At 43.1% G+C, this 24,642-nt stretch overlaps 1 protein-coding gene and 1 long non-coding RNA gene across 11 annotated transcripts in view; one reads left to right on the top strand and one right to left on the bottom strand.

Moving 5' to 3' along the window:
• PLEKHA7 (pleckstrin homology domain containing A7) overlaps positions 1-18,970 on the bottom strand; it is a 159,983-nt gene extending 141,013 nt beyond the window's left edge. For 4 of the 5 annotated variants that reach the window (XM_055813432.1, XM_055813434.1, XM_055813433.1 and 1 more), the window contains exons 1-3: positions 18,766-18,970; positions 18,587-18,663; positions 18,348-18,405 (exon numbers count right to left, since the gene is read on the bottom strand). In XM_055813432.1, the coding sequence (XP_055669407.1) occupies positions 18,348-18,405; positions 18,587-18,663; positions 18,766-18,848 (218 nt within the window). In that variant the 5' untranslated portion in view covers positions 18,849-18,970. Of the gene's footprint in view, positions 1-17,965; positions 18,224-18,347; positions 18,406-18,586; positions 18,664-18,765 lie in introns of those variants that run through there. The other variant, XM_027785053.2, reaches the window with a different exon arrangement.
• Positions 18,703-24,642, top strand: part of LOC114011833 (uncharacterized) — a 30,199-nt gene continuing 24,259 nt past the window's right edge. For 5 of the 6 annotated variants that reach the window (XR_008748708.1, XR_008748706.1, XR_008748705.1 and 2 more), the window contains exons 1-3: positions 18,703-18,817; positions 20,269-20,365; positions 24,334-24,406. This is a non-coding gene — a long non-coding RNA (uncharacterized LOC114011833). Of the gene's footprint in view, positions 18,818-19,260; positions 19,455-20,268; positions 20,366-24,333; positions 24,407-24,642 lie in introns of those variants that run through there. The other variant, XR_003553929.2, reaches the window with a different exon arrangement.

Here is a 24,642-nt window from a genome sequence, read left to right as displayed (position 1 = left end):
CAAAAATTATAGTAAAACAATCTGGTCAAATTTTGTTGCAGATAGAATTTTTGTGTCAACTTTCCAAATTCTCAATGTTGTTTTTCTGGTATTTGCTGCTGTCTTCATCCTAAATTTGGTCCACCAACGCAAGAGCATAAGCAATTGCCACATGTTTAAAAAAAGAAACAAACAAAATCCTACCACAATTACATTTTGTGTTCGGAGAGATCGGAAAGCCCCTGAAGATTAGTTGAGCTGGCGTAACAACCAAACCTGCCAGAACAATTCATCTGGTTTATAGGCTGTTCCTTGCGGCCATATTTCCCAAGGAATGCTCGAAACCAAATGTATTTCAACTTGGATAAACTCTTCTGGCACTCTGCTCCTGCAACCCTTTTACGAGTAAAGATCCCCCTTATCACCTGAAAGGTTTGGGAATCAAGATCAACAACCGAAATGCATGAATGTATCCTCTCACCTGAGAAGAGCACATGCTGGAGGAGGCCTCCGTGCTGCTAAAAGGCTATGCACTCACAAGTAGCTGGCACACGCGTGTCCCAAGCACACGATGAAGCAATCCCAGGCAGACATCCTCATGCACTGGGAGGAAGCAGCAGGCAGAGCTCTTCTAGGGCTTACTGAAAGAAACTCTGGCTCACTCCACCGCAGAGGGTGGGCATCTCCGCTTTAAACAGCAAGTCAAACTTAGGACGCACAATTTTTCCCTCCTATTTACACTATTACCGATCTTCAGTGATAAAATGCAAACTCTGTGAGATGTTAGCACAGCGATACCTTGCGTTATTTGAAGTACTTTATGTTGCTGTATTCACAGTACATTCCCTCTAGTTTTGTTAGTCTCGTATTCCATATAAACAGAACAAAAGGATATACTGCTCTTATGATCACAATCTTCCACGCTGAACCCCATTATTCTAAGTTACTGGTCCTAAAACGAACAGTTCTAGCATATTTTCTTCAACCTCCAACTTAACTTCTTGTAATCAATACCAGGCAGATCATTTAAATAAACTTCACCAGGCACAAAATTCTGAGTCTAACACAATTCTACTTTGAATTTCAGGCTTTATGTAATTACAAAAATCATTCAACAATTCCACGTTAACTAGGAAAACAAAGATCTCAAATTATTATTTCTTATTTACGGAACTAAGGAGCTTGGAGAAAATACGGATCATTTCAATTCTGTTTCTCAAGATTAATTCATCTGAAGTGAGACACTTAAAAGCACATTTATTCCTTACTAGTTGCAGAGTTGGTACCAAAAATGCCCTCTTGTGGCACAGCAGGACCCTGCAGAGCCTGCCTTCCATTCTTTCAACTTAAATTTTAAAACAAGAATGTATTACTCAGGGCTTATTTTGAAATTAAAATGAGATAGGAAAGCACATAATAAACTAAACTAAAACTGCAGACATTCATCAGCAGTTGTAAAAACGCTTGAACCCGGTTTCGCTATGTGGTTCTTTTTCCTTGTTTTTGAGTGTTAGTCTAAGCAGTGAGAACATCTAGTCCCTCCTGTAAATCTAAGCATAACCAAATTCCTGGGGAAAGCTGACCCAGGAACTGAGCACTGTCACTTTGGCAGAATCCCGAAAGGAGAATCTTTGTGCTGTTCAAAATCTTTTATTACATAATATGTATAAAAACAATTTCACTGGGAAAGTATCCATGCACTTCAACATCTCCAACAATAGGCAACAACTTGCAAGGCTGCCTCAGTCTCATCCCCACAGACTACGAACTCTCAGAGATGTACCACTGAACATAAAGAGGAGCAATCCAGACAACTGCAATCCTGCAGTCCACAGACAACTACCCAGCTGATATGTTCACCCATGGAGCAAAGCTAGCACACTATGAATTTTTCTGTTTAGAGAAACAGGACTGTGAGGGCTTCTCACACAGGTTTTATTTTTGCTGCTTTTTAACTCTTAGCCTGCCACAATGGCATTAACATAGCCGTTCATTTGCAAGAAAACCAAAAAAAAAACCACTAAGAAAGCCTTTCAACTGAAGCCAAACCTCAACAGGCACTAAAACCCTGATGCCCAGCGATGCAGGGGGGTGTCTCCCATCTTGCATCTACAATACAGCACAGTTAAGAGCACATTCTTTAACAGCTCACTCTCGATTGCATTTTCCTAACCGATGGCAATTCCGCCTGCTTGGCAGCCTGCCAGCTTATTCACGAAGATCATCACCAGCAGCTTGTTCCCTTCGTCCTGTGTAAACAGCCTGCTATAAAGGTGTTACTCTTGTTTTTTCACAACACAGCTCAAGGGAGGAAACCATTGTTTGTAAGCACAGGAATACCGTATTTCAGCTGCCAATTAATCTGCAACAGTCCAGAACGTGGTGATGCATCACTAGTGCCTGCTCACTACAAGCGCTCACATCCAGCTGTAGTGGCACACACAGCACTGCGCAGCGGCAGCCAACAGCCAAGTCTGTAAGTGTTAATTCTAAGACAAAAAAAAAAACGCACACATTTTAGTCAAACAGGAAAACATTCAACCAGTATTTTTACCTCAGTGCAATAATTCAAATCTAGAAAAAAAACCCCACACAACATTTTCACAACCTGTTATAAAAAGCCTCAGTCAAGCCCAAAATTTCAGTTGGAATACTCAGACAACCTTAGAAAATAACAAAATGTTTTACTTATTTGAGTATCTGAAACTTTTTCTTTTCAGACAGTAACCATCCGTTTGGTTTATACAAAGGCAATTTCAAAGTTTTCAATTGCAGTTTCTAGTTCCAAGAAATATTTTTAAAATACCTGTTATAAAAACAATGCCTTTTAAAATGAAGTTATCATTTAATCCTTAGTGAAATCACTGTGTCATTTCATCTGTAAGAGCACAGATGCAAACTTTAAAAATAAATCCTTTTTGACCAGTGTCACTCAGCTTTTTCTCTACACTTCATTTGTACGTAGCTGAGATGCAAGTCTTCCTGTGAGGAATCAGATGCACATATTTGCAGCCCATATTTTTGTAGCAGTCTGGGCCCCCCAGACTACAGAACACTACGCGATGGTCATGGAAACACACACATCACTGACACTGAACATAAGAGCAGATTCCTCGGGACAAAGCCCTGTTAGCCATGCTGCAAAGCTACTCAGACAGTTCAGAAACCACACAGGATTATGCTGACAGTTTGCCAACCCAGCATGACAACATGGGAAATCAGTAGGATTTAAGAGATTTTTGATCATTTTGCTCACGCAGCATTTCCAGTAAAGATTCTCAAAAACAAGAGAATCAAGAGTCATTAAGCTGCGTCCTTCCACTAACAATCAGACAGCCCTTTCCAAGTACAACCAAGTTTTTCATCCCTTTTCAAACCAATAAATCAGTATTTCCTTACAGAGTTATCCCGGCCTCTGTCTTATTTTCTACATCCTGGTCTTGCTACCTAAAAGGAAAAATTAACTCTCAGAGACGGGGTAAAACCAAGCCTTAGGAAGATCTACAAAACGAGTTACCTGGTCAAGATCCCAACCTATCAAAGCTTTCACACAGTTGTATGTTGTCCTCCACTGCCTGCAGAATATAAGAAAAACATGTATATGTGTATACACCCATATAAAAGGAGCGGTATGGCTTGGGAAAGAAGAGAAAAAGAAATCACTAAGTTTCCTTATTACCTTAGAACAGCTGTCAAGCCACACCTAAGACTGGAAGACAAGTCTCCGATGAGTAGTACACAGCCTTGTGAGGCTTCCTCCTCAACCAGCCTTCCTCAGGCATATCAGGCGTATTATAACAAAAATTCCTCTCTCCATCATCTAGCCCAGATCACTAACCTGAGTGCTGTCCCAGTACGTCTGCAGCTCTCTTGGTCTCTGTCTTCTGACTCTGGAAGGAAATTCTAAGTCTGTGTACCCACCCACCCTGACTCAGCAAGCCTCCTCTCCAGAGCACCAGCCTACCCATTCAGGCAGGTTAACTCCATTTCCCAACCTCTACAGGAAACAACTCCTCATAATCCTTGAGCAGCTGAATGCTAAGAAGGTCTGTCATTTACAAATTCACTGTATGCGTGTTTAAACAAATGGTACTGATTACGCAGGTCACAGGTATCTCGGTTTTCTTGAAACTGGGGGCACTTCCCATCGGTTACAGTATCTACACCATCATAGTATCAGTTGTGTAAGGAAGGCAGGTCATTCAGCTGCTGTAGATCCCTTACCTGTTTGTACCTACTCTGAGCAATTAAGACAATGTACGATACAGGATATCCTTATACAAGTCAACCTTAAAAAGGCAGCTGTGACATTTAAGATAAGCTTCTTTAGCAGGCAATCTACAGGAGAAGCCCATACAAAAAAAAAAAAATTTAAAATCCACATTATGATTAATTACATCCTATGCAGTAGCCCATTTGAGTGGGTTGGTCTGCCTTTCTTCCAAGCACTCAAATCGCTGCTTTCCAAAACACAACATCTCTAAAACCTGTTTTTCATGCCCTGTAGAAACTGTTTTCAACATTGTGGGGGGTGGGGTGGGAGCATCAATCTAAGAGCTAGAAAGCTTTAAAGGACATTCCTCTCCTGCCCTATTTCAGATTAAGCACAAACTCCTTCCTCTAATTGTTAGACCTGTCACAAGACAGTAGCCATCCTCATGATTAGCCACCTTAAAAGGTCAAAAAATAAATTTAAAACTTCACTGTAGGAGTTACCCTAGTCTATTTGAATATCAAGCTAGTGAAGAGTCTTTACCCCAATCAACGGTAAAGGTCCACGCTTTAAAAATGAAGGAAAATTAACAGAACCACCTCTACAACCTAAAATGTACTGCAAATCTCTGAATGACCTTTTAACAGCTGAAACTGCATAAATTCCAGGAAAGACTTATGACAGAACTGCTCCTACCATTTTCCAAAGCTTTTGAAAAAGAGATAGAACTTTTTTTTTCCTAGCATCAAGAAAAATATCCAATACAAAAAATATTTTCTCAAAGCCATTTGCCTCAAGAAGCAGCACATTTATAACGTTCTTTTATGAAGATGGCAAGCGCTTGCCTCTCAAATTTATGTATCCAGCATGAGATACAAAAAAAGCTTTCACTAGACAGTCTTTGCCCTGCTTGAGCTTCAAGAATACTTTTTACAGGGGAAGGGGAGAAGCCGTTAGCCACATCATTATAAACGTATTTTAACATAAATGCAATTTGACACAACCTTTCCTATCATATCAGAAACTCCATTATTTTAACATCACCCTTGTTAATTTAATCTGCCTATAATATATGGTGATACAGTGATTCTTGTGCATCTAAACTACTTCCAGAAGTTTAATGTTTTAGCTTCTGGGCAGGCACAGAGAAAATATTTCCTCTTATTCAACTAATTCAGTCAACAGTTACATCAGAAGTGAAGAAAAACTACCAGGAACACACTTAAGCTCCTTTTTCTTTCTGCATTTATGACCTGCTAGGAATGGAAGAACAAATTTACACGGTTCTAGATTAAAACAAGCTTGAAAATAGAAAATGAAATCAAGATTTACTATTTAAAATTATCTGAAGCACTCATAAAAAAGTTTATCATGAAATTTTAAAAAATCCATTTTTATCACGTACTAATAAGAGACATTTTATTATAGCTAACTTCAGACGTGAAATATGAGTGGGACCCACATATTTACTGTCCAAATTTAAGTTGCTTTGTGACCTCTGCTCGAGGTCACCAAACATTAATTCCTGGAAACACTGGTGCAGCACGAAATATCTACTGAAGGCTTTAATACAGCAAATTCAGAAAAATCCAGAACATTATAAAAACAACTACAAGTAAGCAAAAGTACTTCAATGGTCAAGCAGCGTATAATTCATAAATAGAAGTAATTTTGTTCTTGAAGACAGCAGTTCAACTAACAGTAACTTCTACTGACTCTCCAGCTAATGCCAACTTCTCTCTGCTTCCCCGCAAAAAGTAATTTTTTTGATTATTAGACCAAAATTGTTTTCTTTGCCTCACAAATTGTTAAAAGCTTCCAGGACGGCTGGTTTTTCTTACAATAATCCATTCCTAAATGGCAGGTTCAGATGTTTCCTAAACATTTTTCATAGCTTTTGAAATAGAGCTCAAGACTGAAGAAAGTCACAACGCAACTGTGAAACAAGCATGCTACCTTCAAATCAACTAAGAACATTAGGGCTTTGCTAGCACTACTCCTCCACTCTGATTTTTCACATGGGCACTCTTCACAGACCATAGCACTCTGAATTCATACCTCCCTCATATTTCTACTCAACTCCCTGGTACAGAAGTCTCATACTGCAATTTAGCATTTTCAGTACAAACTTCAGTAGCCAAAATAAATGGAATGTCAAATTAATTGGCATGGAAGCTGCTGAGCCGAATAAAACACAGAACTGAATAATACAGTAGAATTTTTAATATATTTGCAGAGGACAACGATCTCTGAGATTTCTGTACTATTGCAGAACCAAGAAACCTTGTGACAGAATACTTAAGAACTTTGCTAAATCAACTGAACATACAATCATGCTCAATTTATTTTATATTTTCACCTACATGTTTTACAAATGCCAGAATTCACCCAGAACAGCATTTTCAGCATGTTTCTCTAATTCAGTATGTTTCTCTAATTCAGTTTCACCCAAAACGATTATACAGACTTGGTAACAGCAGAAAACATGTTATCATTAATGGAATTCCTGGAAGATGAGATGAAAGGAAATAAAGTTAATATATCATTCTAGGGAAAACAAAACTATTGACGCTGAACTACTCTTAAACTGACTCCATCTGCTTTAACTCATTTGGAATTACCACAGTTTATCCAGCTCATTAATAGAATCTCTTATTGTGCTTCTAATTACAGAAATCTTAAAATTAATCAGAAATAAATAACCCGAAATTTTCTTTCTAAAGGAAACAAACATATTATTGACTAGCAGACCATTACCTATAAAAATTCACTTCCTTTCTATTCCCACATACAAAAAAAAAAATAAAAGTAGCAGGTCTATTTACAATGTACCTCATCATAGTTACAGAACCACTCAGGAAACAGCTGTATGACAGCCTAAACATAAATTTGCAAGTCTTCTCATCTCCCTACACAAACAAAACTCTGTTCTGTACATCAATAATTCAAAACTTCTTGTAGCCTTACCACTCATTACTTAAAAACACAATCTACAGCTACTACTTTTCAAAATTTCAAGCAACACAATCCGACTTCTACAAACCAGTTTTTTTAAGCTTCTGCTCTCTGTCAGCCACAGTGACACAGGAACAACCAGCACACTGGTAATCAGAGACACCCCTCAAACTGCTGTATTTGAGAGACACCCCTTCAAGTATCAATGAGCTATTAGATCCAACGAGAAAGATGAGCTGCACAAAAATTGGACTCCTGTAGCTCCCTTCTCTCGGACTGCTACTTTTCTAGTGAGGGAAAAGTCACATTATCCATATACAGAAACTTTGATTTGCCTCCTTGGTTTCTGTCTTCAGCCCATCTTACTTATCAACACCATTTAATACTTTATTTGCAACTAGTTTAAACCAATGCTTTCCAACCCTCCCACATCACTAAATTTTACATCCTGTGCACCGCTCATTCAAGAATTTATTCTCCCCAGAGATGGCCAATACATATAGCTCCATCGGTCACTTCTTGAGCCTTGCCTGCTTGTCTTTATGTCCAGCCTTCCAAGCACCTCACCACCCAGCTACGCCTACGGTCCCAGAACCACAGGTTTGACCAGTGAAAGGACAAGAATTTCAGGCACGATAGCCGACTGCTGCATCTGGTCAGTCAAAAAAATAAAAAACTGTGAGCTTCCTTATAAGCAATACTGACGCTGCAGAAGTTGCAGCAAGAGGACGTAGATTTGTGGGGGGCTACTGTAAATCCCCCCAAAACTGTGTTTGAAACAGTCCATAGTATCCAACATGAACACTGCTTCTGGCTTTTTCAAGTCCATGCTGCCAACCGTTCAAAATGCTTTATCTCTTTTCTAATTTGTGAACACATAGACACATCCAAAATCCACATGAAAAGGCTTTCAATTTGCTACTTGCCTACATTTCCAAAATTATTTCACGTCTTTCCTTCTCTTCTCCTAACCATGGGTATCTTATTTAAGCAAACTTAGTTTAAACACTGCTTCCGCAAACTTCCACTGTTTGGGGCATGTATTTTACTATTATTATCATTAGAACTGGAACGATGAGCACAGATTCTGCCTGCCCAGTACGACCCCATGAACTAGCTGCTGGGCCTGGCATGTGGCACACCCTGCCCCTTGGTCCTCCACTGCCAAGTGGGGCGCAGGGCTAGGGGGCTGCCTGCACAGCAAGCCCCCGGGGAACCTCTGGCTCAGACACTGCAACTGCAGCTCAGCTACTAACTCTGCAGCCATCCCAAGGGAAAGTCACAACTGAGACCCCATCTTCCATGTCCAAAGAAGAGCAAGGAAGCTGAAGGGTCCTGAGAACGAGTTCTACGAGGTGTGGCTGAAGGAACTGGGGGTGTTTAGCCTGGAGAAACGGAGGCTCAGGGGGTGGCTGATCGCTCTCTACAACTACCTGAAAAGAGGTTGTAGCAAGGTGGGGGTTAGCCTCTTCTAAACAAGTAGCAAGCAACAAGATGAGAGGAAACAGCCTGAAGTTGTGCCAGGAAAAGTTTAGATCGCATATTAGGAAAAATTTCTTCACCTAAAGGGTTGTTAAGCACTGGAACAGGCTGCCCAGGAAAGTCGTTGATTCCCCATCCTTGGAGGTATCTAACTTAACTGGCACTTAGGGACATGGTTTAGAGGTGGACTTGGCAGTGTTCACTTTATGGTTGGACTCTATGATCTTAAGGCTCTTTTCCAACCGAAATGATTCTATGATTCCTTGCTGTAGTCAGTATACAGGAGTGAATGTTTCCTTGCTGTGCAGAAACCAATCAGGTACAAGGTTTATTTAAATCTCATACAAAACTTGAAGATACTTCTACTGAAATTCTCTGAATGACCTGGCAAAACCAATAATATTCTTGCAGCATTTCAAATTGCTCAGTAAGGGACATGGAAACTACCAGAGTTTAAAAATCCATATTATTTGTAAATCTCTAAGCCGGGGCTACTCTGCATCAATATGACAGCTCCTGAACAGCAAACACTGGCTATTATGTTTGAATGTCTTTATAGCATAGTTTCGTACCTTATCATAGAATCAGATTGGAAAAGACCTTTGAGATTCTCAAGTCCAACTGTTAACCCAGGGCTGCCAAGTCCATCCCTAAACTGTGACCCTGAGCACTGCATCTATGTTTTCTAAACGCCTCCATGGATGGCGATTCCTCCCCCTCCCTGGGCAGCCTGTTCCAGTGCTTGATCACTCTTTCAGTGAAAAAACTGTTCCTAACACCCGATCTAAACCTCCCCTCTTGTCCTGTCACTTGTTATCTGGGAGGAGAAACCAACCCCCACCTGCCTGCAGCCCTGCCAGGTAGCTGTAGAGAGCAACAGGGTACCCCCAAGCCTCCTCCTCTCCAGACTCAACACCCCCAGTTCCCTCAGCTGCTTCCCATGAGACTTGTGCTCCAGCCCCTTCCCCAGCTCCGTTGCCCGTCTCTGGACACGCTGCAGCACCTCTACGTCCCTCCTGGAGTGAGGGGCCCAAAACTGAACCCAGGATTAAGTAGAGAGGCACGATCGCCTCCCTTGTCCTGCTGGCCACACTGTTTCTGTTACAAGCCAGGATGCTGCTGGCCTTCTTGGCCACCTGGGCTCATTCATGTTCAGCTGGCCACCAGCCAGCACCCCCAGGTCCTTTCCCACCAGGCAGCACTTCCCAGCCACTCTGCCCCAAGCCTGTAGCGCTGTGTGGGGTTGCTGTGACCGAAGTGCAGGACTTGGCACTTCTCCTGGTTGAACCCCATACTATTGGCCTTGGCCCATCGGCCCAGCCTGCCCAGACCCCCCTGCAGAGCCTGCCTGCCCTCTGGCAGATCAACACATCCCCCAACTTGGTGTTGTCTGCAAAGGTACCGAGGGAGCACTCGATCCCCTCGCCCAGATCATCGATAAAGGCATTAAGCAGGACCGGCCCCAGCACCGAGCCCTGGGGACGCCGCTTGTGCCCAGTGCCAGCGGGGTGTAACTCCATTCCCCGCCGCGCTCTGGGCTCGGTGTCCAGCCAGCTTCCAGCCCAGCGCAGAGCACACCCCTCCCAGCCGTGGGCAGCCGCTTTCTCCAGGAGATGCTGTGGGAGACGGTGCCGAAGGCTTTACTAAGGTCCAGGTAGACAACATTCACTATGACATTTTGAAACAAACATGCAGCTTACAAGAAGCCAATAATTATATTTTTTCAGATGAAACAACATAAAAAATAACAGCAGCTTTTCTGTTTAGTCATCTTTGACAGACAGTCTATACAAAGCTCCTCGAAAAAAAGTCACCTGCATGTTGCAGAATCGACATGTATTTTCAAAATGCTCAGTACTCTTCGCTTAGTAAAGGATATTTGGACTCTAGGAAGTAAATAAAAATGTATTAAAAGTCCTCACTTGACAAAGAATGGTAAATAAAATCCAGCTATTACTCAAATGCTTTGTTTCAACAGTGTATCCAGATCTCATTTTAAAAGTTTTGGTGGTTTTGGTTGTACTTTTTATTAAACTAAAGATAAATCCTTTAAAGACACAGATAAGCAATACGGAAAACAAGGGTTTAAACAGAAAACTTCAGGCAGAAAAGCACATACCTACTACATATTGGTAACAAGCTTTTGTACCTGTCTAGACAAGTCAGTGACGTTCTTGCCAAGTACTACATGGCAGGCAATCAAAAAGAAAAGGGTTGGGCTCTTAACCAGCTTTTTCTTGGATTTTAACATCTTTAATTACAAATCTGCTTTTCAATTAAAAGTTCTGCTTCTAAAGACAGTATCCCAGAGCAGACCTTGTAAAACCACCTAATAATGCTGCAGGAAAAGACAAACTACAAATAAAATGAGGTTTTATCCCCATCCTTTACCATTACGCAAGCCAAGGTCATAAAAAAGCTTTTTTAAAAAGCACATCTAGGAGGCAAAGACAAAACAAATTAGATTTAACAGTAAATTAGAATGTACACTCATACCAGATCGAATCAGATATTAAGTAAATGTGGCACCACATTATTCAAGCTGGTCTTTGCAGGGATGCAGCACTACAATACTGAAGCAGTACATTTAATCTGTACCATTCGAAGTGTTGAATAGCTTATCTATTTCCTCATCTGATGTGGTAGGCATACTGCACACTTCTAAAAGCAGTCTGAAATGTAATACAAGATTATGAAAACTATTTTCAAGACTATATCAATACCTACAGTCCAACTGCATTTATTTTTAATCTTTACATTTTGAACAGACTTTTAGAAATATTGAAACACTTGCTGCAAAATGCAGCTTCCTAAAACATATGCACGTTTACCTGCACAGAGATTCCATGAATGCAGAAGTGGAACACTTCAAGAAAGAGGCTGAATGAATGAAGTTTTTCTGGCAGATTCATGTTAAAGAAGCTAGATTACATACTGAATGAAATACGGATGCTAGCAGTTCTGAAGAACCAATTCACACCTTTGTTTCTGGGCTACAATGCAAGGAAGCCATATAACCCCAACCAGAACAACAGAATGTTGCCCTGTTTCCCAGACAACTTTGATTTTCAGAAGACTTCAACACCCAAAACAACATCTCAAGTTAATGGAAACTACGCTTTAAGTATCTGTTATCCTTGCTCCTCAGGTAGTCAGTGATCAGTTTTCCAGCGAGTCTGTATTTCGGAAAAAAGGCGAACAAGGATTCACAATCCAAGCTGCATACTTTTGCATGCAGCCTTGCTAAAAAAAAATAATACAAAGGCAAAACCAAAACCCAGCACCACCTCTTATACACCCCTCCTTCACCTAAGGAATGCACACCATGTTCCTCTTCATTCCATAATGTTCCTTTTCATTCATGTACATCGCTGAATCAAACCGCATGTGACATTTGCCTTATGCAGAGCTCCAAGCCTGATCTTCCAGAGGGCACTCTGAAATTCAGGCAGCATGAATGTATCCTCTTCTGGCTTTCTGGGAGCTAAACTACAAAGTACTTCTGCTGCCTGCAATTGTCAGCAATCTCTGCCTGAGTACAAATCTATCTGTGTTTATTTCACTCTTTAACAAGTGATCTCTCATTTTAACTGTCACCAAAAAAGGACACTTAATTGTTTCCTCAACTTGAATGAAACAGCTACTGTAACTACCCAGCAGGCCCAATATTCCCAGCTTTTATTTTATTAAACAGGCTGTCTGATCACGCTCAGAGCAGGAGAACAACGGACAAGAGAGGAGATACAGAGAAACTCATAGAAGCTGCCAAAACGGGAATGCTTTCTTACAAGAAATTAAAAATAGGAACAAAAAGCACCAACACCGCTTCACTCCCATCCTGGCAGCTTTTCCCTTCCTGCCAGCGAGCCAGTAGAGGCCGCTCCAGACCACCTCTGGCTCCTGCAGAACTGCAGGCTGGGACAGCTTCCCAGCCCTCAGATTGCAGCACAAAAACCAACTCCAGCGCTTCTCTTCCACCTCTCAATTTCATGTCTGCTTTTCCACCTGCCCAAATTACCTCAGTGAATTCTAGTCCCCTCAAGGGCGACTCCTGATGAAATTCTAGTAACCAGTCATAACCCACAGACTACTTCATGTGGTGCCTCCAGATTGATCCAAACTAGAGCTTTACCCGCTGCCGTGGAACAAGTCCACGTTTCCTTCCCTGAAAGTCTCTCCATGACATTTTACATCCTTTCATTTTGCCAGAGACTATCCACAAATTTGCTAGCGACAGTGTAAACATCTTCACTTTTGGTTGGTGAAGTTCTCATGTGGTTCCAGCTACATAATTTTTATTCCACTTCAGGAACTCCACACAAACTGGTTATACTCAGCAATGGCAGAGGGAAGTACTCCGCAGGCCACCTCCTCACAGGTGGGTTTCATCTTGGTTCATATACTTACTTATACACTACTTGACATCTTTTATCTAAGCACCGGTTCAGGAACCATAAAGAACATCTATATCGAAGATGTCATCATGAGGGACATCACTACTCCTTACAGTGGTTAAGTGCTCCAAAATCTTTTGCTTCTACAGCAATAACCATCATGGTAAACAGAGCAAGAAAAAAAATAATAGTAATTTGCATTTACAGCAGGACACAAAACACACAGAGTAAGCAGTACTTTAGCTCACCTAAACAGCCACTAAAAAGAAACAATCTTCAACATCCTACTAGGAGTAGCGGAGAAGACAGGAATTTCTGCAGGGCAGAAGAAACTTGTTGATTAAGTTTCTTAATGAGATTATAAAACAATTTTATCAGATAATTGAAAGGACTAAACTAAATAATCCAGATGGTCTCTTCTCCTTTGGACTTCTCTGATTAAATAATCATTAATTGGGTATCCTCTATAGCCCACACTGGGTAAATTTGAGCTCTGGTATGGTGTTCAGTGACATGATATCTGAGCATACACGTTTGGCACAGGAGAACCAAAGTTACCAAGGCAGACTTCAGTTTGGTGCTCTTCGCTAGTTTACTATTTCCACATACTTGAAATACATACCATGCGTACTTCCTACATACAGTAAAAGCTAAATAAAAGAATTAAAGAATAACAGTTGCAGTTTACAGACTACTGCTATGAACAATCGTGATTTCATTAAGTTTTGTTTCTTGTACATCCACTGTTAACTGAAGAGGCCAAGTTGGACTAAAAACTGATATCATAAAAAAAAAAAAATAAACAAACAAACAAACACAGGGTAAGCTTCAGATACCTAAGTGCTGATTTCCACTTTTTTGTTCTTAATTTTAGACTAGAATTTGAATACAATACTACCTTTCAGATGTAAAATATTACCGCAGCGGTCTAAAACAGCCTCTACAACACCAGTACACTTTTTTTAGCATACTTTAATACAAGTCAGTTAGGTATCTAATACTGGAAGAATGGATCCTTTCACACAAATACCCGTCTCAATCTTTCAAAGCTATAAGAAGGTAACAAAAAAAGCATTCCAGCTTTCCAACTTCCCTCAGTCTTTTGGATGATCAGAAAAAGATAAGCAGCAAAAGGTAACAAAAGGGTGGATTATAATGCATACATGCACTGGTTTTCCAGCAGTCTCTTGGCTGCATGTCAAATCTCCTTCCCCAAAAAGAGACGCTGCAACCAGTTACCACTTCACATCAGCAACCCAACTACCAGAAACAAACCAGAGCAAGTCCTTATTCAATTCCACATACACTCAGCAGCAACAACCATTCTGCAACCTTTTCTAACATAAAACTCAACAAACACATTTCAAAAACATCAGCAGAGGAAACAAGCAAAAAAAAAGAGACGGGAAAGAGTGGTGTGAGCTATCCTCAGCACTCGAAGTCAGAAAACACAACATCCATGATGCTGTTAGACAAAGAAACATCTAGTCCTGCGACCACGCCTGAATCGATGTTCCTCTTAAAATAGAACAAAGGTTGGCATACCAAATTGAACACTCAGGGTTTTTTGGTTTTAAGAAAAAAGTTAAATTGCTGGTTTTACACATTTTTGTCACTTGAAGATAAGAGAAAATAAAGTCACATTAATGAAAAAAGTCTAACAGTTCACAAGCAGTGATGACCAAATTGCAGCCTTTCATAACTGGTATCTAGATTGAGTATAGCTGATCATGCCATGTCTTTCTTTGATTAAGAGTAACAAAGATGCCGAGGCTATGTATGTGGAAAGCTATAAAATGGTATAGAAAGCTATCCCGTTTTCTCATTAGGACAAGCTATTTAAGTTGCAAATAAGCCACAAAAGAAAAACCCAGATTTTACCAAAACTACTACATGGAACCCCCAAAAAGTTTGTACATCGTGTGTCTAATGTTTCATTTAGTGGTTTTATCATAAAAGCCAACACTGTGGTAATAGGATTTGCCACTACTAAGAAAACCTCAAGAATAATCAAAACAGAGAAAATCATCCAGGAAGACTTGAACATGCATAAATGGGAAGAACTGGAATGTAGCTTCACACATGGCTTCCTAGTATAAGTTACACTCTTGGAAATTAAAGCAGTAACAGAAAAGAAAGATCTGAATGTATCAGTCAATTGGCAGCATTTACATGTGTTGTCAGCGTGGGTGTCTTCCCCAAATAGGCAAACAACCTAAAATGCAGAAAGCTGGGAAATTTTTAGAGCCAAGAAAGCCCTTTTGTTGTTTGAGTGTCTCAAAAAGCTCATTCCAGCATACAATTCCGTTAACTCACATGCAGGAAAGATGACTTCATATCGCAAGAGGTGCAGAGAAGAACTACAGGATAATCAGACAGACCACCCTTTTTAAAGGGCTGGACAAAGAACTCTGCTTATTTAGCGGAGCAAAACAAGACTAAGAGGGGATGTGATTTCAGAAAAACTTCTCAAGTAAATAACCACGTCCCCCTTAAACTAAAGGGCAGCTGCTTAACCATAGCACAGCACTGATACACAAAAAACATTATAAACCAGAGCACATAGATTTTGAAAGCTTCTATCCAACAGAACTGGAGTTCTGGAAATTTTCAAACTCCTGGTATCTGGAAAGGGGAAAAAGAGCTTACCTGGTTTTGAAATTAAGCTTGACCTGCTTACAGATCTTTGGTTTACTATATGATGCTTCAAGACTGTCCATAGTATTGAAGGAAGTAATAAAGACATGGAAGTAAATGGACATACGATTAGCTGAAGTCAAAGACTGCTCACATGTAATGTTTTCTCTAATACCAGAAATCAGTTATGTAAGTGTAGTCAGCCTATACACATTTAAATAAAATGTCTGATACTGTGTCATACATTAAAATATTTTAAACGGAAATACTACTTAGTAATATTTTAATTTTAAAAAATACTTCAATAATATTTAAAATAGAAATAAGACTTACAAGATACATAAAGAAATTGACCAAAGAGCAAAAACTACAACAGGTGCATTAACAGTGGAAATTATCATAAGAGAGAAGGGTTACTTGTATCATTCCTCCTGACACCCTTCAACAAATTGGCCAAGGAGGGACAATGTGCTCATGAAATTTCTGTGGATGACACCAGACTGAAAACTGTCACCAGTACGAAGAGGACTGGGTAATTATACAGGAGAGCTCATGGTTTTTGAGAGCTGGAATGCCAGAAAATGGAATTTAGTAGTACAACATGTGAAATTATGCATTTAGGGACCAGTAACCTTTTCTGTAAGCTGAGAACTCATCACGTGGAATCAGCATAGGAGGAATGAACAAAGCAGTGAGGTATGAAAATCCTCATCTAAGGATGCTGATGTTTATGTGAGCACAAGGAGAGGTCAGTAAGTTCTTGGAAGAAAACCTGAGAAATTCCACTTGGCTCAGGAAGCCTCTGAACTGAAAATAGAGAGGCTAGAGCAGCGCTGGGTGGGGGAAGTATCACCACTGAAGAGGATACTGGATACAGGTGAATCTTTGGTCTGAAGCAGTACAGCTGAACAGATTTATGTCAAAAAATTACTGTTGTTGCTTAAAAAACTTTGCTTGGCTGAAGATGGTCGATTTTATCCAATTGCTCTGTAAAATACACACTCGATTCCATATCCACATTTCATTTCCTGCAGCAATTCCGGTCCATGATAAAGAATGCTATTAGCACAAGTTACAACAATGCACTGCACACAACTGTAATTTAATGGATCAGAAATTAAGTTTTGTAATTGCCTGACAAACAAGACACAAGAATGAACTTCCAAACAGAGCAGCTGGGACAAGGAATTCAAGCAGTTTTAGAATCATACTAGTAAGCTTCTGGAAAGGACAGAAAAACAAATAAATGTATTCCTACGAAGAAGAAAGAAGCTTGTGTTGATATATCTGTGCAAAGGATCTGTTTACATTCCATTTAGAGACTGTACAGCTATCCTATTTTAGAGTTACATCGGCCTCCTATGTAACCAGAACTTTTATTCCTTTCTTTCAAGGCACTGGCCACAGTTAAAGGGTGGCTGCTCCAGTGCCTTCCTGCTACCTCTGGTTCACGAGTTGAGGGCTAAACTCACTGCCCAGTCCAACACTGTAAGGAATTCTCTGGCTCAGCCAAAAAGGGTTGACAGCCTTTTTTTCTCCTTTGTAGGGGAAAAAAAAAGGACATTTTAGGATCATCTGGAATTTTATCTAACAAACATCCTAGCACATGAGGTATTTATGATGCCTTCAGTCAATTCCTCCTTCATCTGGCCCAGTATAGTTTTGAAGTTTGATCCTAACTAAAAAACTCAAGTTTGTCAAAGGTTTTGGGGTATACTCTGCAAGTGTTTCAAAACTACGTATTTGTGACACAGCTGTCAGCACCTGTAGGTGACTGTACTCAATGACCTGGCTTAACCATGCCAGCCCAGCACTGATGAGTTAGATAGCATGAGTGTTTTCCAATCTTTTTCTGTTAGTTTCATTGCATTTGTCATGCATCCATTTCCAATGGAAAATTCAAAGACACCACAAGTGACACACAAGCCTATATCCAAGGTATACCTGAGTCGTACTGATTTGATTACATCTCTACTTTTTACATCAGTTTTTACATTTGTAAAAGCCTTATACATGCGATGCTTGGAAGAAGGTCCGTTAATTACCTGATTTGACTACAACGGGCTTGCATCTCACGGAATACAAGCGCCTTAAAGGAGGCACATCTCAACTTTTTAACCATTCTCTGAGCAAGATATGCTGCATGAAAAGACACGATGGTGGCCACAGAAGTTCATCTGTTCAGCCCCGTCTCTGGGAAGAAACCCCTAAAGCCTTTCGCTTGCAAAACTTCCCGGTGCCGCATCCACAGCCACGAGCCGTTTAAAATAAACATATAAAAACAAAACAAAACACAACGATCCACCTTCATCCATGACCGGCGCTCGGCAATGCAACGCTCCACCTGCCACAAACCGCACTTTGCATACCAGGAGGGCGGGGGACCCAGCACAAAAACAGCCAGCGAAGAACGGAGCCGCTGGGGGAGACCTGTTGCCCGCCGCCGGGAGAGCGCGGCACGGCACAGCGCGGCGCGGCACGGCACGGCGCTGCACAGCCCGCATCCCGCCGGCCAACTTTCCCCCGCCACCGCACACCTCGTCGTCACTTTCCCTCACGTTGATCATTAATTAGGCGGCGGACGCGGCGGGCTGGGGAGGGGAGCCGGGGTGGGAAGGCCCGGCGCCCTCCGCTCCGCCTGAGGCGGCCCCGCGGGCGGGCAGGGGCCGGGGCCGGGCAGTACTCACTCGATGAAGTAGCTGGCGCCCTCCTCGGAGAAGCCCTCCTCCCATCCGCGGGGCAGGTCTGCAGGGGACGGGGAGGGAGAGAGAGAGAGAGAAAGCGGGGAGGAAGGGGTGAGAACTTCGCCCGCGCCCCTGAGACGCCTCACCGCCCGCGGGAGGGGGGGGGGGGCGGGGGGGTGAGGAGGGGGCGCGGCGCCACCGTTAGCGGTGCCCGGCGGGAGGGCGGCCCGGCCAGCACCCACCTGAGCGGATCATGTGGCCGGAGTTGACGGGCTCCCCGGTGCGCGGGTGCAGCCAAGTGGTGCTGCGGGTCAGGTCGCTGCGAGAGGGAAGCGGAAAACATGCACCTGTTAGCGACGGCGGGCGAGCGGGAGCGGGGCCACCCCCGTCCCCGCGCCCCTTCCCCCCGGCACCTCCTTACTCGATGAAGAAGACTCGCCCGTCCTTGCAGACGCCGTAGGACCAGTGCTCAGGTAGAGTGTCCCGCCCCACCGCCGCCGCCATGTTCGCCGTGCGCGCAGCCAGCCAGCCAGCCGGCCGGGGAGGGGGTGCGGGCGGGCGGGCGGCCGGCGCTCGGCGCCCAGCGCCCGGCCCTGCTCGGCAGCGCCACTGCGGCCGCCGGAGGCGCGGCGCCCCGGCGCGGGTGAGGGGCGACACCTCCCGCCCCTCGGGAGGCCGGCGCCTGCCCCGGGGAAGCGAGGGCGACGCGAAGGCGGCAGCCTCGGGCGGCGCCGGCCGGCTTTGTCCCCGCGCCCGCCCGGCCCCGCGGGGGCTGCTGGCCCCGTCCCCTCACGCCCCGGCGGAGCAGCGGCCCCCCGCGGCCGCCTCCGCCTCACAGGGCGGCGGGGGGGGGCTCTGGGGCGGTGGCGCGGGCGGGAACGGGAGCGGCCGCGGGGCGGGCTGGGGGCCGCGCCCCCCCTGAGGCGCTCGGCGGCGTGGCCGGGCCGCGCTCCGGCGCCGGGCTCGGACCCCCGGCCAGCCGGCAGCCCGGGGCAGCAGGGTGAGCACGGGGGTGCCGGCACCTGGCTCCCAGCCTGTCCCGGGGTGCAGCGTGAGGGGAGAAGGGCCGCGGGGACCTCGCACCTCGGGTGCAGGGGCGATCGCTGCAAGGTGAGAAGACAGTGGAGCGTCAGTCACAGTCAGTCCACAAAGCAGAGCTGCCACCAGTGTCGCAAGGGACCCGTGCCGGTGCCCATGTTCATCAATGACCTAGAAAGGAGGGAGCGGTAACAGGAGAGAGCCTGCTGGGTGGATTGCCGTTGCGCATCCCTCGCTCCCAGCCCGGAGCGGTGGCACAGGGATCTCTGTTGGTGCTGGTCTGCAGGAAGCTCCAGCAAAGGAGTGAAGGGCTGTGGGCCAGGCCGTGGGCCCATGGGAGCACGGTTCGGGGACAGCAGGTGGGACAGGCCAGGCCTGCGCTGGCCAGGCTGCTGCAGCACCCTGGCACTTCTTCGTCTGGGCCTCAGCATCAGCCAGCAGAGCCAGGGGGGCTCCCAGGCGAGGAGTCCGGCCTGCACCTTGGCCGTGGTGGTAACCACGGTGAGGGTGGTGAGGATGCCAAGGCAGGGTCAGGGAGGGGAGATCTGCACCCACTTCCTCCAGCGAGGGCAGTGGTGGTGGAGCCAAGCACGGCTCTGTGGGTTCTTTGCTGTTCTGATACTGGGGGGAGAGAAGGATCAAAAAGGCGGGAAGTGGGATGTTTGCGAGCTTGGGATAGAAGGATTGCGTTAAACAGGGGAAGACAAGTTGCAAAGAGGGGTGGGAAAGAGTAGGTAGGCTTGACTGGGACAGGTGAGTAAAGAAAACCAGAGGAGACTTGAGAGCATGGCGGTGAGGGAGAGGGAGAACCCACGCAGCAGGGAGGGTGCTGCAGTACAGGGGAAATATCACATGTATACTTTTTCTTCTTCTAAATAACCAAAAGACATCATCAGAAGAAAGGAGGAGGCATGAAACGTGTCAGCAATGGGAAGAGAAAGGACTGCTCTGTTTCACAGGGAGTTTCAGACAACAAAGTGCAGGTATGGTGCATCAGGGTGGCATTGTGTGGGGCTCCCTTGTTGGCCATGTTGGAGAAGATGACAGTATACTAGACCACAAATGGTCATTGCTGTGGAACACATTACAGGCTAAATGTCGGGAAGTGGTTTGATTTCAGTTGCAGATGAGAAAGCATGGGGTTCCTCCCACGCGAAGTTCTCACCCCTCCCTCCCCCCGCTTTCTCTCTCTCTCTCCCTCCTCGTCCCCTGCAGACCTGCCCTGCAGATAGGAGGAAGGTTTCTCTGAGGAAGATTGGCAAAATCGAGAGTTTGGTGGGAGTTTTGTAAAGCCTAGAAGAGTCTTATACCTGCAGAAATATTCCTAACTTCTATAGACTAATTCCCTTGACATCACACCATCAAAGGTTCTTTCTCAGTACTGTCATCTTCCAACAATTCACAGATTTTTAGTTTATCCGTAATTAAAAAGCAGGAGAGAGCATCTTCTAGCCTTTATCCTGCCAGAATTTTGATTAAAATTTCTAAAACTTAAACTTGTGAGCTGCTTTTCTTTGAAATCCTAACAATTTTGAGTTATTCTGGTAATGTTGTGATGAGATGTGAGTTATCACAGAACCCACAATAAGGTCAGTTCTCATGCAGTTACAAAGTAAATCAAACACAAGTTGCTTAGTATCATTGCATGTTTAGATCTGTGCAGAAGAGATAAGACAAACCCTTGCTCTGGAGAGGTTAATTTACTGTGATGCTGTGGAGCACATCTTTCATGCTGTCAGCTGTATGAACTCATTGATGTTAGCTTGTAACTCCACCACACTTTAGCCACTAGACCACTGTGACAAGACAGTCTCCACTTACAGTGAATAGTAACTTAATTGGATAAACATTACTGTGTTGTGGATTTTGGGTCCTAAAAACATCTGTACTAGGTCAAACTAAAAGTCTGTTTAGCCTAGTATTTTGTCTCGGATATTGACAAGACCAGGTGCCAGGAAAGAGTGCAAGAGACAGTCATGCACCTACCCAGCTTCTTCCCTTCTTCCCTTAACTCTGGTGTCTACATCTACTGCTTGCCTTCAGAGGCTGTGTGCTCAGAGGCTCTTGAGCAAGACATTGTTTCCATTATGTAATTCCCAATGGATCTCTTCTGTGAACCCGTCCAGACTACAGCCCACATAACTTCTATCATCCAAAACAACCAGTAGCAGAGTGCTCCTAATGCTCATCTTAACTGAACTGTGTATTAATAATCACCTCCTTTTGTTCGTTTTGAACCCTGCTCCTATTTCATTGATTCTCCTCAGTTCTTGCAATGAAGGAGAAGGTGGTCATCTCGCGCAACCTCCTGCAGGGTCAGCACTGAATTTAGGCCAGGTGGCTCAGGGCTTTCTCCTGGTAAGGATCTGAAAACCTCCAGGGACAGAAATGCCACAGCCTCTCTTAGCAACTCCTTGCCATGTTCTTGTGGTGAAAATACTTTCATTACTTCAAGTTGGAAGCTCCATTTCACTTGATCACCCTTGTCATGTGACCAATCTTGACTTAATGCCTCATGTGCCTGCAGCATTAGCACATTATCACGTACATCTATTAATTTTGGATAAATGCATTATTGAAAAAGCATGGTGTATTACAGTAACTTGCAGACTTCTCAAAGTAAGATCAAGATGAAAACTTTAAATTCATAAAGGTTTACAAGCTGACTTACATTTGCCTCATCAAGAGGTAGGTTTGTGATTTACAGCCCTGATGGAAGAATGCCTCCAGACATCATTCATTAGTAAGATTACCAGTATCTTCTGATACTTTTTTTTTTTCCCTGCATACAGCTGGTGCTTGAGCTCTGGTTCCAGTCCTCCCTGGCTGATCTCATCCACTTTTATTTTCTACTAGACGTCATTCATTGCTCTCTGAAGGCAGTATCTGGAAGAAGCCATCTGGGGTTAAGTTAGGAGTTTCAGGCCACAGTATCAGGCACTTGGCTACAGAAAGTGAAATATGCTATTCAACAAGATTAAGGGTCTAATAAAAGCTAGGAGATTTAAGGCTCCCTTTGTTGATAACTGGGTAATTCAAGGAGACGTGCTGAGGTCCCTGGATACTGCAAGTTTGAACCCACGTTTGGCAGCTGTGTATAAATGCATTGCTAGCATTACTTGCTCTGTCTGCATCCCCTGGGAGCACTTTTTTGGATGACTTCGTTAAGTTTCTTCTGCCTTGGGAGAACAGTGATATATTTTAAAGTATGCCAAAATCTGTATCTACACTTCGCTATTTCCAGAATAAAATCAAACAACTGAATATGAACATCCTTTCTACCTCATCCCTTTCTTTTCAGCCCTCACCCTTACAACCCAGCCTCACCCTGTCAGTGCCAACACCCAAATCTTCTCATTTCCTTTTTTTGTACTTTTATTGCACACACCACCATCCCTTGCCCCATTCTGGTCTGCATGTCTCCCTGCACATTTACATCTGTATACTATAACTTTTCAACAAAACATGGAGTAGGAATCTGGAAATAATACTGAAGATATTATATAAGAATTTCCAACAAAAAAATTAAGGTACAATTTCCATCAGTCACAACTAGATTCAGTGTCTAGGAGGTTACAGAATCACAGCTGGATTTCAGGCTGCTGTGTACTCTAATGATCTATTCCCTGTTTTTCTGAGAATTGAATAAAATTGAATTTGATGGTCTTAAAGGTCAAAAGCTGCTGCTGTTTCAGGAAACTTAACTGCAGTGAGATACAATGCATAGAAAAACCTGCTAGTTACAACTTTTTCGTTGTGGCCTGTACATTTTTTAAAGGACAAGCACTGCCTACAAAAGGTGTGAGGCCGGGCAGGCAGAGTGTTTGAGGAGCAACGAACCTAAATTATTAAATCCTGGTTAAGAATGCTCATAAGCCATAATGCAAAATCTGTAATATGCCTTTTAGCACGATTTACCAGCTATGCTCAGAACAGCTGAGAATTAAAATCACAAAAGGTTTTACGGTGAGACAGATTAATTCATGAGACAATTTGGGATCAGTTTGCCCAATTCTTTTTCTGATTACATTCAAACATAGGTTGTGCAACCAAACAGTTCTTCAAGATTGTGCAGTGAGATTCCCACGTAGCAAGTGCTTAAGAGATGAGAAATCAAAACACTGATTCTTACAAGTAGAAGAATATGTTAATCGGACAATAGGGGAAATATGAAAGAGATCTTGGAGAAATTAGGCAAACTCACATTCCAGGAAAAATTCAGATGCCATTTCTCCAAAACTGCAACACTTCTTCAGACAATGGAGGAACTTCACCAAGGACTAGACATGCTGTATTTGTTCAAATTAGGGAAAACAACTTTCACTGTTGAACTTCCAGGGAAAAAGCCATCTCAAGAGAACACTATTAATGATTCCAAAAATAGCACAGTAAGAATAATAAATTCCTTTGTCCCTGGGTAGCTCAAGGAGACATGCTGTGGTCCCCAAACTTGCTGCAAGTTTGAACCCACAAAAATGGTAGACTTCAGACATTTAGTAGGACACTTCTGGGTAGCTTCTCTTCAAAAGGAATTTTAAAGAAAAGAAGATAATGTATGTAATTGATTACCTAATGCCAGTATCTCAGTGCAGAACAAAAATAGTGACATCAACAGGATTCTTCAGTAACCTGAAAAACAAAAAATGGCCATGCGCAGCTAGAGCCTATGTCATGCTGTACAATAAAGGAACACTACAAAGAAATAGAGCAAACATGCAGAAGGATTTTGATTTGTGGGGTTTTTTTTAACTTTGAGGTCCAAAAATTGTTTACAACAAGAAGAGGACAAATTTAAAATATTCAAGGAAAAGAAAGAACAAATATGACCTTACTGGGTGGGCAAAGCAAAGAAGATAACAAAAAGATCTTATTGTATTCTTTCAAAATGAAAATACAGTTTATAGTTTTTAATACATACCAATCAATTTTATGCCATGTTCATCCATTTCAGGGTGAAAAGAAATCAGCTTGATTTATGCGAAGATAAATTTGAACATAGATACTACACAGAAATTTTCCAAAAGGTAAGTAGTGGTAAAAGAGACTTAAGTAGAAATGTCGTGGTATTCCCTTCACCAATTTCTAAAGGTTGGCCCAGACAAAACTTCTGTCAGGGAGATTCTAAGTGTACTTATTTTGTCTCAGAGCAGGAGCTATGAACAGATGATCTCTCACAGTCCCCTTCAGCCTACATTTCTATGGAAACTGAAGCTATTTCAAAATGTTGAGATTTTTGGAAATAGGTGGACGTCAAAAATTG

The sequence above is a fragment of the Falco peregrinus genome, chromosome 9 (assembly GCF_023634155.1).
Source record: "Falco peregrinus isolate bFalPer1 chromosome 9, bFalPer1.pri, whole genome shotgun sequence".
Taxonomy (NCBI): Eukaryota; Metazoa; Chordata; class Aves; order Falconiformes; family Falconidae; genus Falco; species Falco peregrinus.
Note: the sequence above shows the minus strand (reverse complement) of the source record. Positions and strands in the feature narration are given on the sequence as shown.